The sequence below is a fragment of the Talpa europaea genome (assembly GCF_964194135.1).
Source record: "Talpa europaea genome assembly, chromosome: 9".
Taxonomy (NCBI): Eukaryota; Metazoa; Chordata; class Mammalia; order Eulipotyphla; family Talpidae; genus Talpa; species Talpa europaea.
The window spans coordinates 15,922,327-15,941,752 of NC_140076.1; the positions used below are offsets into that span (position 1 = coordinate 15,922,327).

General features: G+C 44.1%; 1 protein-coding gene across 2 annotated transcripts; it reads left to right on the plus strand.

Moving 5' to 3' along the window:
- Positions 1-907: 907 nt before the first annotated feature.
- PPP1R8 (protein phosphatase 1 regulatory subunit 8) lies at positions 908-18,481 on the plus strand (the record flags this gene model as incomplete). Of its 2 annotated transcripts, none has more annotated exons than XM_084242157.1 (7): positions 908-963; positions 2,674-2,734; positions 8,453-8,606; positions 9,856-10,076; positions 11,827-11,971; positions 16,590-16,654; positions 18,128-18,481. In XM_084242157.1, the coding sequence occupies 7 exons, from the start codon at positions 908-910 to the stop codon at positions 18,479-18,481; spliced, it is 1,056 nt and encodes a 351-aa protein (XP_084098283.1). The 2 variants fall into 2 exon arrangements, with proteins under 2 accessions (XP_084098283.1, XP_084098284.1); XM_084242158.1 differs by having other exon boundaries at positions 18,131-18,481.
- Between the last annotated feature and the right edge of the window lie 945 nt (positions 18,482-19,426).

Sequence of the window (19,426 nt, forward strand, 5' to 3'; positions counted from 1 at the left end):
TTAGGTTTGAGTCCCACTCAGCACTTGTTCTAGGGTGAGGGTGGGCACCTTGATTCCCTCAAGGAAGGATTGGGCTTCCTTGCGCCTCCCCTCAAGTGTTGTGCGGATTACATGAGACGACCCATATTAAATATACCTTTTGACCGAATAAGTGACACTCAATATACAAAGCCATTGCAACCAGAGGCCCTTATATTAACGGTGTTTTCAGCAAACTGGTAGCCTAGGGCAAGGCCCAATTCTAAAGTTTCCTTGCACAAACTAGTCATTATGAACGGAATTTAAAAATAGAAAAGGGCTGTAACTTGATTAACCATTTCAGTCATGCAGTGATTTGGACGCCCGCCTTCTCATTGAACCTGCCCTAAGGGCCAGCTAGTTCAAAGTTGTCATAAAGACTACATGGTCTCCTTAGGCTGCATCCCAAGTACGGAAGCTCGCAAGTCCCAGATGTGAATTAGGAAGAGGAAATGAGTAGGGCGCAGCTCCAGGAAAGGGCAGAAGGGGAGAAACTGGAGGAGTGGTCGCCCCAATCTCCGAGCTCGGCCTGCTAGTTTCCTCTAGAAGGGGGTCACAGGCTGACGATGCAAACCCAAAGCAAGGTTGGACTCGCAAGATTTTAGAGCCCAAAGGCATGTTTGCAAGACGGCGGATGGGGAGGCCGATTCCCCTCTTTCTCACCTGACTCCCGGCCAAGAAAAGCCCCACCCTTCCAAGAAATCCAACTCTCAAAAGCCGAAACAGCCATGAATGACACCCCAGCCTCCACCACCATAGAAGCGCCCCATACGTGAGTGCGTAAGTGCGCGCGCTTACGCACAGGCTGCTGGGATGCCGTCTCCCCCGCCCCGGTCTTCCAGTTTCCCGGCGTGCTTCGGGCCCGCCAAATGGGAGGGGGAGACGCAAGATGGCGGCAGCCGCAAACTCCGGCTCCAGCCTCCCGCTGTTCGACTGCCCGACCTGGTGAGTGGCGGGGCAACCGGGGATGGAGTGGCCTGGCCCGCGCTGGCCCGGGCTGAAAGGGCGACTCATTTTTTTCGCGGCGAGCCGAGCGGCTCCGAGACCCTGGGAGTGATTGAGGGAGAACTGCCCGTCGGGCCGGGCGGCGTGTGGAGGAGCCGGGAGCCTGGAGCTCGGGCCCAGGAACTGAGAAAGCCCGGTGTTGGGGATTCGGAGGCCCTCGCTTTGGTATCCTCTCGGGCGATCAGGCGGGCGCCCGGGCACTTCGGCGTTTGTCCCGAACTTACCCCAACTCCTGACTGAATGCCTGGTGCTCTTGTGGAACACCGTACCTGCCCCCCTGTTCTGTCCCGAGCGCGCACGAGCCAGCTTCCCGCCCCCAACCCAGCCTCAGAGCCCCGCATCCCGGGTGCGGTACTACTCTGCCTCTCGCAGACTGGGAGCTCCCTGAGGGGAGGGACGGCTCTGACCTACCTCCGCGTTCTCGGCCCCCAGCGCGAAGTCGAGCACAAGTGGACATCAGTAATTGCTGGAGTGAACCCCTTTCATCCTTCGCAAGTTCCTGAAAATAATGGAAGAAATTAGTCTTTGAATAGGGTACAAGGTGAATTAATATGCATTGCCTTGCATGGAGACCCTCCGAGTTAGACCGTTTCTGCTGCACATCATCACAGTGTATTGTGTGTCACTGCTGTCTCCCATTACATTGAGATCCTCAAGGGTGAGGGCTTTCTGGTGCATCCTCATGTTCCCAGCTTCTAGGCCTGAGTCAGACACACAGTAGGAGTTCAGAAAGTATGCCTTGGATGTAACTTTCTTTTCCCTGTTTCCCAGACAAAATGGGTTTTAATCTGTTGTTTTGTCCTTTCAACAGTTGCCTTTAGGAGTTGGGACCTAGGATGAGGTGACTATGTTGCATATGCAATTAAATGGAAGCGGGTGCTTTTTGTGTGCAAATGTAGGGACTTGGACAAGATCAAAGGCCCAAATACAGAAAGAGTGAAAGTGTGTCCCATGCTGTGCTGATTTCAAAACCTGCCATTTCCTCAGTCTGGTGTGTACCAGCCATTGTTTGGTACTTTGACATGCGTATCCTCCTTGAATGGTGTGGCCATAGGGTTATAGAGAAAAGGTCCCTTATATGCCATTGTAGAAAGACTTGCTGAAGGGCAACACATTTCTCTTGTATTTATTTGGCACCTGGATTCATGGGCATGGTTCTTTGTTGCCCTAGTTCCCTAATTATGCTCCTCTTGATTTGGTCTCAGAGCTCAGGACAATATCCTGTGCTTATTCTGCAATGAGAATAATCTCCATAATCCCAAAACAGCAACCCATTTGTTCTACCTGTATGGTATTAGTAATAGTGGCAAATCTTAGAGTCAGTCTCCCAGTGACCAACTCTCCTGGCTATAGTACTTGTACTTTATGCTCTTTCTCTCCAAGGTAGATAATCCAGTGTTAAAAATACAGGTTTCTTCGGTGCTACTCTAAATACAGATCCACCAAAATCTGTTTTAGAGCAATTGAATCACTGGGAAAGTGTCAATGTAGAAAGGAGCTGAAATAACAGTGAAGTAGATGACATTTCTGCTTGAAATTGAACTAATTATAGACTGGTAGGATCGCTGCAGTGTTGAATGGGACAGTGATTGTAAATGGCATTTACAGTGAACTCATCCTGATAATGTTTTTTTCATTCTTATTTTTCAGGGCAGGTAAACCCCCACCTGGTTTACATCTGGATGTAGTCAAAGGAGACAAACTAATTGAGGTATGGAAATGTATGTCTTCCCCTTTTTTTCCGTCACACTAGAGGTTTTGCCAGTGACTCACTTTTCCACCCCCTCTCCTGTGCTTTGTTTTCCAGCAATGCTACTTTTGTTCATCCTTTTTTTTTTTTTCTATTAAAAGCACATAGTGACATAACACATTTAAACCTCATATCTCCAACAGACACTCAGTTTTTTGTGACTTCTCTCACCTTCCAAAAGAAGGGTTTTAATATATCATGGGCCTATTGGCCCCCATAAAACCGGAAGCCTTGTAACTTGGTGAATTTCCCCCCTGAGGCCATGGACTTGCATGGAAAGTGCAAGATATGCAGTGGCTGAAGGACAATGATGTAGATTGAGTTTAACTTTTGAGTCTCTTTTATGAGATACGGGCTCAAACTCTTCAAAGGAGGATAGCAAACTAAGATACTTGTTCAAAAAGATAATGAAATAGTGCCAAAATTCATTCATTTAAAACATTTGAGTGCTTCCTATGTTTGGCATAGTACAACAGTGAACAAAACAAATATGGTTCCTGAACTGAAAGACACTGTCACAAAAAAAATTTTACATGAAATAAGCATTATAAAGAAAAATTTAGCAGCATTCCAGCTTTTATAATCTCTTCAGAGTGAATATCACATAGAAAGTTAAGAGAACATAAATTTTGATTAGCTAGGTTGTATGAGGTTTTTTCCATCTTTATGGGACCATTTATCAGGAAATGGAGATTGAACCCATGATGACCATGGAGTTGTGGGTTTCCATGTCTAAGACCAACTTTATATTTGCTTACTCAGAATTTACATTCAAGGCCCCATTACTGAGTGCAGTTGTTTTTCTCTGATTTATATTAAACACATTTCATTCCATGGTTGAAAACTGTCTGTGCGATCTCCTGACAGATGTTATGTAAATATGTTGTCATTTTCAGGATGTTAAAGAGATTCCTAGGTATTTTGCTCTTTGTCATGGATTCTTATACAAGAATCTTAAAGCTTACAATAGATATTATTCAAGGAGATAATTTAGACTGTTCCAAAGAACAGTAGCAATAGCATGAAGCTTTGAAGACCTATAGAAATCTTTTTTTTTTTAAAGATGTATTTATTCATGCATACAAGAACCAGGGTACAGGCCAGATGTGCGGGAGGGTGAGAGGACCCACCAGACACAGAGCAGGGAACAGAACAGGCAGACTGATTGAAATACACTGCTGAGGGAGAAAAGGGCAAGACAGGAGAGCTCTGCCGCAACATGTGGGTATCTTCTCGGCTGGCCAGGATCAAACCCACGCTGCAGAGGCTGTGGACAGCTTCATAGTGCTGTGCTCAGCTGCCTGCGCCACCAGGGAGGCCCGACATACAGAAATCTATTTTGTTATTAGAATTTAGTAAATCTTTCCTTTTCAACAAGAAGACTAACCTTAAAGATAATATATCCTTTTGTGAAATAATTTGTATCTTCAAAACACTTAACTTGTCCAACATCCCTCTGATTACTGGTTTCCATTAACTGATAATGTTCTCTGTCTTTCAGTGCTCTTAGGTGTGCTGATTTGCCTCATGGTTGTCAAGTTATAATCCTTAGAGATCTCTGTATTGTTTTTGAAATGAATTGAGATATGCTTATTTTTAAGGATTTAGACAGCACTTGATACTAACCGAGCTATCTATATCCTAGCCTTGTGCCAGAGGCTTGCGATGTGTTGTGATAGCTGGGTTTAAGAAGTGCAATATTAAAACAAAAGCCATGAGTCTTTTAAGCCCAGTGTGTAAAGACACACACTGAGTTATAACTCAGAGGCACAATTGAATAGCGGTACCATAACTTGTCAAGAAATTGTGGGCTTAATGATTGTTAATGATTGATGCATATTTCATTCACCTGCACAGAAGAGGCACATTGTCCAACAATTCTAAGACACAGTATTTTTCCCCTGCATTTTAACCTTTCTGCAGCTGAGATGTCTTTAGTAATGAGTGAATGTGTATATTTAATTTGAAGGCCTTCTCTCTTATTTTCCCTCTCAACACCGAAATCTCTGTTATGACTTTGCACCTTAGAATCATAGAAATTTGCTCAGTGTTATATTAGAACCCAAGACCTTGTGGTCTTTGAAACAGCTGACTCTTGGATAACATGGATTTGAACTGTGTAGGTCCACTTATGTGCAGGTTTTCTTTAAGTAGACATGGTAATCATGGTATTGATAAATATAGTAAAGCACTTAAATGTTACTTCCCTTGTGGTTTTTCTAAATAATATTTTTTTCTCCAGCTTACTTTATTGTGAGAATACAGTATATAACAAAATAGGTATCATTGGACATATCAGTAAGACTTCTGGTCAACAGCAGGCCATTAGTAGTTAAGTTTGGGCGGAATCAAAAGCTAGACACAGATTTTCTACTGCACTGCAGTGTGGGGGCCTCTAGCCCCCACGTTGTTCAGGGATCAACTGTATTGTCTTCCTTGAGACCAATCTCTGAGCACTTTGGCTAGCAGATTTTGGTTTGTGAAGACATAATCTTTGTGTACATAAATATGAATGAGAAATGGCAGAGGGATTCAACCTGCATAGTATTACCTAGAGAGAGAAAGATGTTGATATTTCAGAGCATCTCAATTCTAAACCAGTGTCTTATTTTTCACCAAAGTCTTAAAACCTGGGTCTAAACAGACGTGGGGATAGTTGTCTGATTGAGCTGTCAGGCAGTTGTAAAGTCTTGGTGCCCCTTAGCAGTATTGGCCTGTGACCCCAGAGGTAAGCCACCTACCTTAACTAATTGAACTAATGGAGCCTTAAGACTAAGCTTGAAAGGAACTGGGTAAATGATTATTTAAAGAAAAATTAAGAATGTGACCCATACTATTTGTTCACTCTTTTAAATGTTTCTTGCCATAAGGCGAAGTTTTTGATGTAGGTAGAATGAAGAAAACATATGGTGCGGGGCCTCCCTGGTGGCACAAGGGGTTAAGCATTGCACTATGAAGCAATCTGCAGCCTCTGCAGCACGAGTTCGATCCCAGGCCCGCCATGGAGCAACCCACATGGCAAAGCACACCTCTCCTGTCTCTCCCACTGCTTCCCTCAGCAATGTATTTCAGTCAATCTGCCTGTTCTGTTCCACGCCCTATCTCTGGTGAATCCTCTCTCTCTCACACACACACACACACACACGCACACACACCCCCCGCATCTCTGGCCTGTACCCCAGCTCTTGTATGCATAAATAAATAAATCTTTAAAAAAAGAAAAGAAAAGAAATGGTGCAGTGCTTTAAAAAGCTTAGATTCTGAAGTCAGACCAGAATTTCTAATCCAGCTTACAAATACCTAGATATATGATTTTGAATAGGTTAATTAATTTCTTAATAGCTCAATTTTCTCATCTACAAAAATAGGAATAGTACCTCCCCATCTCCCAGAGTGCTGGTGAGGATGAAATGACAAAGCATAAATGCGTAGCACAGTATGCATGGTGCATGAGTGCACAACAGTTGTTACTGTTAGCAGTGCATGAGGTTCATTTCTGGCTTTGTAGGGGGGGACACTGAAGCATAAGGGAGAATAGTAGCCCACTGTGAGTTCAGTGACATAAACAGGAAGGAAATATAAACCTCTCAATTCCTAGCCTGGTACAGTGCTGACTTAACTGTCCTCTACACAGCTTTGTGCTGCCTTCTCTCAGGAATTTTTTTTTAAAGATTTACTTATTTATGCATACAAGAACTGGGGTATAGGCCAGAGGTGAGGGGGGTGAGAGGATTCACCAGAGACAGAGTGGGGAGCAGAACAGACAGATGTAGTGAAATACACTGCTGAGGGGAGCAGCAGGCGAATCAGGAGAGGTCTGCTGAGCCATGTGGGTAGCTCCCTGGCCAGGGATCGAACTTGTGCTGCAGTGGCCACGGACAGCTTCATAGGTTGCATCTTAATCCCTTGCGCCACCAGGGAGGCCCCCTTCTCTCAGGAATATTAGGAGTAGAATGTGAATGTGAAATACAGCTTAATGAGACTTTGTGTTTAAAGGGAAAACATAACAAACCCAAGTGAGGGTTATTCTTCAAAATGGCTATAGACTTTCAGAACTGGAGGAAATATGCACACAAATTCATCTAGAGTCCTTCATCTGTGATAGTCCCTGTCTAAACCAATCTCCTACAAAGGCTTTACTGATGTAGGAGTAAGAGAAAAATAAGGGCAGTGTAGTTTTTCATAAAGCAAAATTCAACTGAAAAGAGTGGTCCTGGCTCTTCCTACTGTTAAAACGATTGTAATGATGCTAAATGGTGGCTTTTTAAGTGTTTTTATTTGGCAAAATAAACGATTAGCAATGCTTTATCAGCTCCTTCTCCTGTGTAATTGTTTTAATAACAGTTCACTGATCTGTAAAATCCCCTTTCCTGCTATTATATGGGGTTTGGGGGGGCATTATGTAGTCTTATTTTTTCCATTGCCACATCAGAGGCTGGTGACATTTTGGAGCTCTTCTCTTAGAATTATTTCAGACCTGTGGTACATTGTTTAGCATATTAGCATTGCATGTCATTCACACCTGAGGTTAGATCCTAGATCTGCCACTTCACCAGCTGGGCCACCTTGAATGAGTGACTGACTTCTCTCAGAATCTATTTTCTTGTCTTTAACAATAGAGGTGATACTTCTTTAACAGAGTTGTTTTGAGAATTAGGTAATGCTTCAAATACCTACATTAAGGTCTTTCAATAAATGTTAATAATCCCCACATGCCCTTCCCCCATCTGGAAAATCTTTCCCTTGTGTGGTAGTTCCATATTTGGACATAGCAAACGCTCATTTAGAGGTAACCCTGAATAATACTTTTCTTGTGGCCAAAATGAAATGGGGCAATAAAGTTAAATGTAGAGGTTTGTACAATGTCTAATGTAATTCCGGTTCCTGAATATTTGGGGGCTGTGGCTGTATGATTAGAATATAGATTAGGTGTTTCCACCCTCTTCCTGACTAATCGATGATCTTCATTTGAATGTTTATTTTCTGAAAAGCATTTTGTTACTTTATATAAAAGCTTTGTGCTTCTTGTTTCCTGCTTGACCTAAAATTAAGATTTAGTGAAATCTTAAATTTCCAAAGGAGAGAACGATAACTCTTGCAGGCTATGTTCATCTAATAGAATTAAGAAAACTTCTTTTCATACGAACACTAGACATTTGACCACTATATTTGGGGAGATTAAGTATTATTTATTTCCCCCCCCCAAAAAAATGATAGTAAATCACTCTCAGCTCTTTATCTTAAAGAATAATGGGAAATAGGGCCTCCCCGGTGGCGCAGCGGTTGAGCGCTGGGTTGCGAAGCTGCCCGCAGCTTCTGCAGTGCTGGTTCGATCCCCGGCTGCTCCCCGGCCAACGGAGGAGGGTCCCACATGGCGCGCAGACCTCTCCTGCCGTGCCCGCTGCTCCCCTCAGCAGTGTACTTCGGTCCTTCTGCCTGCTCTGCTCCCCGCTCTGGCTCTGGTGAATTCTCTCACCCTCCTGCACTTCTGATTGTACCCAGTGCTTGTATAAATAAATAAATAAATCTTAAAAAAAAAAAAAAAGAATAATGGGAAATATATATATTTTTTTTTACCTTGGCAAAGAATTTTATCTACTCAAGATCCTTTAGTTACTTGACTGGAAGAATTTTTGCTGAACCCTGACTTAAGTAATATTTAATTTAATATTTATTTAGAAACTGATTATTGATGAGAAGAAGTATTACTTATTTGGGAGAAACCCTGATTTGTGTGACTTTACCATTGACCACCAGTCTTGCTCTCGGGTCCACGCTGCCTTGGTCTACCACAAGCATCTGAAGAGAGTTTTCCTAATAGATCTCAACAGTAGTAAGTAACTCACATCCCATCCGGTTTCACACATTCCCTTTTGGGCAATGTGAAAATGCTCTTTGGGTTCCTCAGTTTTGAAAACTTGTTTTATTGCTCATCAAGGATGTTTACATATGGTTTTTAAATCAGCCCTTCTCTCTCCCTATAATTACTCCTACTGAAATAAATGATGACAAGGGAGAGACGAGGGCTTTGGGGTGTACTGTCCTGGAGGCAGCAGTAGGTGTACAGAGAAAACAAAGCCAAAAATGCACCCAGAAACTAGGGACTGTGGGTATTCACATATTGTAGAACCATAAGAAATTGTGTTCCAATTTAAGCAGCTGTGACTTAATAGGGTAATGGTACAGAACATTAAAAATATATATATATTTGTTTTGAGCAAAATTTAACTTTTTATAATGGGACCTTTATCCCAGCTACTTTTACTTTGACTACTACTAATAGTCAACTTTAATTCCATAAGCACATGCTGACTATTAAGTTTTCAGCTTTGTCAAAGATAATCCACAAAAATGCAATTGAGACTTGACTGCTTGGGACCAAGGATCCTGCTTCTTGGGTTGGTTGTGTTCTAGCCCCACCTTCTCCCCCAGCACACGCACACACATAATACACACACATACACATACCACCCCGATCTATTTATATATTGGTTTCGGAGAGCTGTTTCACAAGTGCTTACTTGCAAATTTATCTCATTTTTTTCTCCATTTCATAATACACAGAATGCAGACATGGAAAAATATTCAGAATCTCCAGTAGAATTTTGGCTTGTCTTGGCATTGATATTGCACCTGTTTCAGCCAACCTCTCTCCTTGTCCTGGGGAAAGCCCCGGCATAACTGCCACCAGGCCTGTGTTCCTTAGACTTGGGGCTGGAGCGGTCAGACCACTGCGATGCCTGTCTCCTGCCTTGGAGGGCCATGGCTGTTTCTGGGTTGGAGCCATTCCTGCTGAACCCAGAATGGAGCCAAGCCTGTCTGCAGCAGAGAACAAGCAATGGTATTTGTTACTTGGGGTGCAACAGGTCTGAAGATGTGTAAGAAATCCACTGAAGAGATTCAAGACCCAGTGAAGGAGTTTTCCTTTTTATTGTGACCCATGAAAAGGGATGCAAAGTGGGCCCATTGCCATTTTCACTTTAAAAAGCAAAACTGATGTGCTGGGAGGAGCTGCTCTCCCTTCTGAGACTCAGGTTGGTTTTGTTTGTTTTCCCTCACATTTCTGATTTGGTTATTCTCAGCACACGGCACTTTCTTGGGTCACATTCGGTTGGAGCCTCACAAGCCTCAGCAAATTCCCATCGACTCCACGGTCTCATTTGGCGCATCCACAAGAGCGTACACTCTACGTGAGAAGCCTCAAACATTGCCATCGGCTGTGAAAGGAGATGAGAAGATGGGTGGAGAGGATGATGAACTCAAGGGCTTACTGGGGCTTCCAGAGGAGGAAACCGAGCTTGATGTAAATCCATGTTACCATTTTGTCTTTTGGATCTCTGGTTTTTGTGCCCTAGTGGTTCTGTGTAGCTTAAAATCTCAATGACTTAGCAGTAAGTAGAGGTTTTCCTCTTCTGCAGTGTTGGATGGGCATTTGTGATGCTCCTCAGAGAGCCGCAATGTGTAGGTTTGGTTATGTGCGGCCGGAGTTGATGAGGAGACTGCCTCTCTGTCAGTAGACCTTTATGGTTGTCTTGTGCACTGTCACTGGATGTTAGAAGCCAAGGCTTAGAGTTAACGTTTTTCTATAACTGCACTGTCCAATCTAGTAGCCACTAGCCACATTTGAGTAGTTACATGTGACTAGTGACTACCATTTTCAAAAGCACAGAGAACATTTCCATCATCCAGAAAGTTCAGCTTTACAGTCCTGACTTGAGAGGCTGAAGCTTTCATTCATTTGCATAGTTTGTTACTGTTGTCTGAACATCCCCGGAATCTTCTGGAAAGAGCTAGATTACTTTTGTTCTTATGGGCCTGACTGTCCTGCGGCTATGAGTTTTAGAAGATTTCATTTTTTAATTATTTTTTATAATTGTTTTTTCTTAATTTTTGCGAAGAACTGGGATGTAGGCCAGAGGTGCCGGGGGTTGTGAGAGGATTCACCAGAGACAGAGTGGGGAGCACAACAAGCAGATCTACTGAAATATGCTGCTGAGGGGAACAGCGGGCTAAACAGAAGAGGTCTGCTGTGCCACATATGGCTTAGTTCCCCGGATGGGGATCGAACTCAGTGGTGATAGCACTGAGACTTAACCCATAGGCCACCAGAGAGGCCCAGAATTTCATTTTAAAGTGTTTTCCTTTTCTAGAAACTAGTCTAGAGACTGACCCAGTACTTTGTGATGTAATAACAGTCCTTCATCTGTCTGTCGCTGCTCTGGTGGTGCTTGGTCTGTTCAGCCAGTCAAAGCAAGAATATCCATAACCACCCACATACATTTATTATTCCTGTTCACCAAGGTAGTTCCCATCCCTTACAAAGAAAAACAATAGAAATCTTACAGTTTAGAAGTTGTTTTGTTCTCAAGGAGTAGCCTCACAGCCACAGACCTTTCTGGCATCCTTGCCCATTTCTTCTCCAGAATGCATTCATGCTTATGTTTAGTTTAACATTTAGGTCCTGCCTGAGTTCTCATTCTCAATACCTTTGAAATATCTCAAGCTGCAGTGCAGACTGGAATAAACCCAGAGGACTGGGAGGAGGCGGATAGCAATGCTGAGGCCAAGTTAATCATTGAGATGGGGTTGGGAGTAACAAAATAGTAATGCCAAATATTAAATGCACTGGTGATGTCCTTATGAGTTTGCTGTGCAGTTGTCCTTTCTCATCTTTGTTTCATTAGAGACAATTTTTGGAGTTTCTCCCAGTCATATTTCTTTAATTCTCAGCGCGAAGACATGATAACCTTCCTTCAATAAAAGACAAAAACCTTCACTCAAAGATATTTGCATAGATGACCAGTTCTCAGCTCAAGGCCCTTCTTTTGAATGTCACTGCTCCACTAGTTAATGTGGACGTTCACATTCTGTCAGATGAGACTCATTAGCATTAGCAGTCTAGGGACAGTAGCAAATCTTTTGCAAATGCCGAAGAAAATCTTGTCTGCCGTGGGTCAAAGTAAGCTAATGCCTTCCTGCCCTTTATTTAGTGTTGTAATTTCATAATTCCCTTGGTACTGACTCCTGTCTTTCTTGTGTGTGCCCTGGCGTAGAACCTGACAGAGTTCAACACTGCCCACAACAAGCGGATTTCCACCCTCACCATAGAGGAGGGGAATCTGGACATTCAGAGACCAAAGAGAAAGAGGAAGAACTCACGGGTGACTTTCAGTGAGGATGATGAGATCATCAACCCAGGTGAAGTATCTTCCTGGTTTCTTTGATGGAGAAGCTGTGGTCTGAGAGCATAGTGTGTACCAACTTTGGGTCAGTTGTGATGTTTCTCAATAAGGTTTAGGACAACAGGTGCCATATTAAGGGGAGATTTTTTTTTTTTTCTTTTAAAGATTTGTCTATTTATTCATACAAGCACAGGGTACAGTCAGAAGCACGGGAGGGTGAGAGAATTCACCAGAGCCAGAGCAGGGAGCAGAACAGGCAGACTGACGAAATACACTGCTGAGGGGAGCAGCGGGAACGGCAGGAGAGGTCTGCGCGCCATGTGGGACACTCGCCGGTGGCCAGGGATCGAACTGGTGCTGCAGAGACTGCGGACAGCCTCGCAGCCCAGCGCTCAACCGCTGCGCCACCAGGGGAGGCCCAAGGAGAGATATTTTTGTACAGTTCATTGGTGGGGGCCCCTGGCCACTCAGGCAGTATGTAGTTGAAGGATAAAAGCGGGGAAGGAAGGACCCCTATAATCAGTCTACAGGACACAGCTGCAGTTCCTCCCTGCTGATCTGGCATGTGGCATAATGGGGGTTTAAGTGGAGTACAGGTGTTGGCTGTCTTTACCTGAAATTATTGTCTTGATGGTGTTCTGAGTATGACTGATAACTCTTACGATTGGGGTCCTCCCACTGCTACTATTTTTTTAAAAAAGATTATTTATGCCTACAAGAACTGGGGTACAGGCCAGAGGTGTGGGGGATGAGAGGATTCACCAGAGACAGAGTGGGAAACAGAACAGGCAGACTGAAATACACTGCTGAGGGGAGCAGCAGGCGAGACAGGAGAGGTCTGCTGTGCCATGTGGGTAGCTTCTTGTCTGGGGATTGAACTCGTGCTGCAGTGCCTGCAGATAGCTTCATAGGTTATGTCTTAACTCCTTGTGCCACCAGGGAGGCCCTCACTGCTACTATTAATTAGCATATTAAGACTTTCCTTTCTGTAAGGAAGTAACTTATGGTTTCTGTCTGAAGATGTCAGAAGATACAAGCATCAGTTTATAGGAAGACCACTAAGTTTACCAATTTGCTCCATCATTCAGCATTCATTTATTGGGCTCATGTTGTTGCCCAGGTTTTCAGGTAGGTGGATGACGTGGAGCTAGGAGATACAGTTTATACAATGAAGACAGAATTGGGATTCAGAAAACCTTGTTTAGAAATAAAGATGTCAGACTAACAGGTTGCTTTTTTGTATCTCTAATCGAAATGGAATGAATGAAAATAACTTTGACATCCTGCATTTAGATTCCAAATACCGATTACTCAAATGGAGATATATTCCAGCAACCGCTCATGAAAAGAAACAAAAAAGATCTAGGGATTTTACTTAATTGAAAATGTAGCCTGAGTCATCAGGGGGGGTTGGAAACTAGCCAAGTGCATTTTAAGATTGCATTACTAGAGAACTCCCACTGGCCTGTGTTCTGAGCAGAATTCACCCAAGAGTGTTACCAAATGCAAGTGTGGTCTTAACCATCAATGTGTAATGTAGTCCTGAAGATGAGGAGACTCACAACTATGGAAAATGGTCCCCTGAATGCTGGTAATATTGGGGAATCTGGAGAGCAGTTGGTCTGCCACTGGCCAGATGTTTGCATGGCTTAAGGAGGAAGGAGAGGACAAAACCAGAGCCAGTCAGCAGCAAGTATTTGACTCATCTTAGAAAGCAATAGTGAATTCTGGTTTATGTTCAGAAGAAGAATTCAGAGGATTGCCGTGAGAGTGGAGCATTTGTTCCAGTGACTGCAAGTTTACTTTCTGGTGGTGTGTAAAGTGTACGGGATTACTCTTTAGGCAATGAATGCCTAAGCAGCTTTCCCAATACGGGATGCTTATTTCTGGACCCCAGAACTGATTGAATGTAATTTTTAGGGGTTAGACCCAGAAATTTATAGATTTAAACAAGCTCTTGTTTGTCCTGATGAATAGCAATTTGGGAACCATGGACTTCACAGTATTTTAAGTCTCTTTTACAACTTAAGGTCTGATCTGATCTGTTCTGTTTTTCTCCTTAGAAATTATTGCCCTGAGCTTTATTAAGGAAGTATATTCATATAGTATTGCATAGCAGTTAAGAACACCAGTTTGGGGCCTCCCTGGTGGTGCAAGGGGGTAAGCATCGCACTATGAAGCAATCTGAAGCCTCTGCAGTACGAGTTCGACCACTGGCCCACCAGGGAGCAACCCACATGGCGAAGCAGACCTCTCTTATCTTGCCCGCTGCTCCCCTCAGCAGTGTATTTCTGTCAGTCTGCCTGTTCTGTTCCCCACTCTGTCTCTGGTGAGTCCTCTCACCCCCCACATCTCTGGCCTGTGCCCCAGCTCTTGTATGCATAAATAAATCTTTTTTTAAAAAAAAAACACACCAGTTCTGGGGCCTCCTGGGTGGCACAGGGGTTAAAGTCTCAGTACTATCAAAAGCTAACTAACCCACATGGCACAGCAAAATCCCCTTAGCAGTGTATTTCAGTCAGTCCGCCTGTTCTGCTCCCACTCTGTCTCTGGTGAATCCTCTCAACCCTGCACCTCTGGCCTACATCCAGTTCTTCTATGCAAAAAAAAAAAAATTTAAATATTAAAAAAAACACAACATACCAGTTCTGAAATAAGAGAGCCTAGGTTTGAAATCCACCTCTCTTAGTAGCTATGTGACCAGCCAAGCGACTTAACAGACCACTGACCTCCCAGGATTGGTGGGGAGAGTAGATAATGTACATATATATGTACATGTCAGGTCAGTGTTCAGCACTCAGTGAGCTCATGATGAACATAAACCCTTGTCACCATCATCTGCTGCTTTTTACCCATTAAGTCTTTCCTGTCCTAGAAACAGTTCGTAGGGGCCTTGTCAGCAGATAACCCTGGAATGGGTGTGTCTTCTCTAGGAGTAGAAAGGCCAGAGAGAATGAGAAGGGAGAGTGGCCTGAGCACCTCAGCCAGCACAGGCCTGTTGCCTGTGCAAGGTGCATTCCAGCTACTGGGCTCTAGTCGCTCTTGTATTTCGTTTCACTTGCCTCACTGAAGAAATGATTAGAATAGAGCTCCTGTGGGGATGAGAGAAAAGAGGTTTCTTTTTTTAGAGACTTGATCTCTCTCCTAATGAACCTTGTTATCTTTGCCTCCTCTTCCCTATAGAAGTCATTTGTTCATTCATTGAGCTAAGATTGGTTATGAATGTAATAGTAGGGTATATTCTTTAAAGGCTTCCTAATTTGTGAAAAGCCAGTCTTAAAACAAATTAGGGGTTTATTCACAGACACTCTATGGGGATTGGGGGGTGGGGAAAGGAGGGCTTGGGTCAAAATAAGGGGGTTGTAATTGTATGGGGAATATAAAAAATAAAATTTAAATAAAATGTGGAAAAAAGACAAATTAGGGGTTTATTATTTGTTTTCCACAGGAAAACAAATGACAGTGTTGCTTTAAATAGCAAGTGCCTTCCATGAATTTAAAATAAGATGTACAGCATCTAGTAGAGAAATAGGTTCTTTCCTGCCACCGTAAGATAAAAGGGGCTTAGAGTTATTTTTCTCGTAATAAGTTTGGCCTGCCTCTTGCCCCACATTAGGCCTGCTGCATCTTGGGTGATGCAGTTCCGTCATCTCTACTTTGCAAGCGCTCTTCCCCACCTCTGTGGAACCACTTCCACTGTGTTGTAGCCTCTCTGGCTTTACAGCTGTGAGTCTGTGAGCAGGGTCTTTGTCTTTGTTTCCATGTCCAATGAATGAGACCTGAGAGGTTCATTGGCTCTATGCATGTCCTTTACTTGGTCTTTTTTTCTTTTTTTTTTTAAGATTTATTTATTTATTTATATAAGCACTGGGTACAGTCAGAAGCGCGGGAGGGTAAGAGAATTCGCCAGAGCCAGAGCGGGAAAAGAACAGGCAGACTGACGAAATACACTGCTGAGGGGAGCAGCGGGTGCAGCAGGAGAGGTCTGTGCACCATGTGGGACCCTTGCGGCGGCCGGGGATCGAACCGGCGCTGCAGAGGCTGCCCAGCGCTCAACCACTGCGCCACCAGGGGAGGCCCATCCCTTACTTGGTCTTAATGTTCTCCCCCCGCATTGCCAGTGAAGCTAGAAGGTCTGTGGGGTACAATATGAGGTGTGTACGCTGTGCAAAGGGACAGAGGACTTCAGGTTGTTTAGTGGAAAGTCTTCATCATATTTAGTTGTGCAGGTAAAAAGCCCAAGTTAAGTTAGTAGTGCCAGGACTGAGTTTTAATTCTGTGATTTGCTAATAAGTAGGCATTAGCAAGGTACGTGGGTGTGTGGCCTTGTGGGATTTGATCATGTCTGCTCTATTTTTTCCCCTCTCAAAAGAGAAGTTATATGGCACACACCACAGCCTATTTCTGGCTACTGGACTCAAATCCTGCCTCCTGCACTCTCCAGCAGAGCACAGGGTAGTTCCTCATGCACAGTTACTGTGAGGATTGGACACAGTGCCTGGCCACGTGAAGTGTCAGCTGTATTTCACTGTTTTCTTAGGAGCTGCTGTGATTGCTTTGTTCGCAGTGTTCCCTGGACCCCAACGCCTCCTAGCAGAGTCCCAGCCTAACCCTTTCCTCATCTCTTTTTGCAGAGGATGTGGACCCCTCAGTTGGTCGCTTCCGGAACATGGTACAGACAGCAGTGGTCCCGGTCAAGGTAGGAAGTAAACTGTAACAATGTCTGAAATACCATACAGCCGGGTTTAAGACCCTTTTTTATGTGTAGTTAAGTGCTTAATTTTAAAACACACTCTTTACTCTTCATTTTGGAGTCTCTCAAAATACTTTCACCTGTCTACGTCTAGAATTCCCTAGAGTCCCATAAGAAGGCTGCAGGTGACCATCCACTTTGATACATGTAAATTATGATGTGACGTGAGTCTGTAAATTTACCTCCCAGTAGGATGCAGCGAAGCCCACTGACCTTCAGCCTTTCCCTTTTAATTCAGAGTAAAAGCCATTGTTGCATTTCTGCAACCTCTGACTTTTGCTATACCTTTTTGTTATGAATGGAAATAGCACAAATAGGAAAGCCAGCCCAGATCTGAATTAGATTAAAGATCAAGTTTGTGGCAGAGCTAGGGGGTGGAAATTACACAGATGTTCTGATTGTCCAACACGTAGATGAATAACCTGACACAGGGAACAGCTGCCCCTCAAAGTAGTGAGACCCCTGTCAGAAGAACAGTTCAAAAAGTGATTGGAAGATGCTAGACAGAGAGGCTATAGAGATTTTTATTTTAAAAACCTCTTTAGAATAGACCATGGTGTTTCAGATTCCTGGTTAGTCTTTGTTTAATCTGAGGCACAGGCGGGTGAGGGGGTCTTCTGTGAGCTCTAGTCCAGTGTGAAAAAATGCAAGGTGACATTTTTCTGTGCAGTTCCATAGTAGTCAGGTCATATTTCCCCTTCAGCTCTTTCTTTTCCTCCTTTTGAAATAGTCTATTGTCATTAAAGTATAAAACCAGCAGATATTTATACTTTCATATCAATTGCATTTTGCTATAATTCACATAAAATGCACACATTTTGACAGATGTGTCCATGCAGGTAAGCACTACCGTAATCAAGATGTAGAAAATGTCCATTTCCCCAACCCCACCCCCCAGAAAATTCCTTCCTATCCCTTTGCAGTCAGTTCCTTCCACTCAGAACCGCAGGCGGCCAGTCAACTGGTTAGTTGCTACACATTTGTTTACAAATTGGACACCCGTATGAAGGTGTTTATCCCCCAAAGGAAGATTTAAACGCCCTCGCCCATCTGCCACTTCCTGTCACTTCCGTTTCCTAAGAGGGATTTTACCTTCAAAGAGAGGGTGTGTGACCTTAGGATAAATAATAGTCACTTAAACCAAGGAAGTTTCACTTTCTGAAGAGCTCGCCTGCTGTCTCACTTTTCTTGGTGTGACGAGGGAGGGACAGCTTGTCTGGCGCCATGTGTGGGAGCCAGCGTGTCAGAGGACCACTCTGCGGTCTCGTCAGCCCCGCGACGTCAGCAGAGCTGTGGGTTGTCCAGGAAACAAAACAAGCTAGAAGTTTAGGGTCCTTCCCCAATCTGTCTAGGACTGGACTAAGAAAGACTAACACTTCTCTTGTGCTCACCTCTTCTCTCTGTTCGTGTGATCCACAGAAGAAGCGGGTGGAGGGCCCTGGCTCCCTGGGCCTGGAGGAAACGGGGGCCCGGCGCATGCAGAACTTTGCATTCAGTGGAGGACTCTACGGGGGCCTGCCCCCCACGCACAGTGAAGCCGGCTCCCAGCCTCATGGCATCCACGGGACAGCACTGATTGGTGGCTTACCCATGCCATACCCCAACCTTGCCCCGGACGTGGACTTGACTCCCGTCGTGCCATCAGCAGTGAACATGAACCCTGCACCAAACCCCGCAGTCTACAACCCCGAAGCTGTCAACGAACCCAAAAAGAAGAAATATGCAAAAGAAGCTTGGCCGGGCAAGAAGCCCACGCCATCCTTACTGATTTGATATTTTTGGTCATGGAGAAGGGTGGGATGGGGTGGGATTGGGGTGAAGGGTAATGGGGGAGTTAATGAACTAGGGAGAAAAACTTTCCATGTGTGCAGTATCGTCTTTCAGACGTCTCCTGGGGTCCTAACCATGTACTATTAAAACCGGGGGTGGGTTGAAATATCCTGTGAAGACCTGTCTTCAGGACACTTTCAGCGTGGAGAAGTGTTTCACGTTTTCCTTTCAAGAGACTGCCCTGGCTCTTCCCCGGGCTTTCCATTACCTCTTCTTTCTCTTCTCCCTCTTTCTGTTTCTAGGATAACTTTTATTTAAAATCACACGCCCTAAGGAAAGATTCCAGGCTTTCAAGGTTGAAACCAGAGCTTTGGAGGCATCACATCTCCTGCCTAATTTATATTTACTGTCCCTGCAAGTTCCAGGTAGCAAAAGGGTTGCCACAGATCTCAGGTTGGCTTAGAATTCTTCAGTTAAACTAAGGTTTAAACTCAGAAATGTTTTCCTGGGTCAGTGGTTTGGAGGTCCAGTGGTTAGACACTCTCCTGTCCTTTCTGTTGGACTGGGAACATTTTGATTTTCCTCTGTCTGTGACCAGTGCCATAGACACAGGTTGATGCTTTTAAACTTAAGTATTGTTTGAATCTTGCCTGTTCTTGTCAGATCTGAGTCCTCTACTTGCCTAAGTTCCTCATCTGATTCCAGACTACTTATCCTCTACTCCAAAATGTTACTTTTCTTCTCAAGTGTGCTGTGAAGGCATTTTTAAAGGATATGGCCAGTTAGAGAATTTCATTTAAAAGGGAAACGAGTTTACTTTGCAAGTGACCGCCGTCTCTAAGAGGACCTCTTTAGTTGTTGGCGTGGAGGCTCTTCCCCCTCGACAGAGCTCTCGTGATCTAGAACTCCAGGTAGACCTGGCTAACAGCACAGGAGACCAAGGTAGGA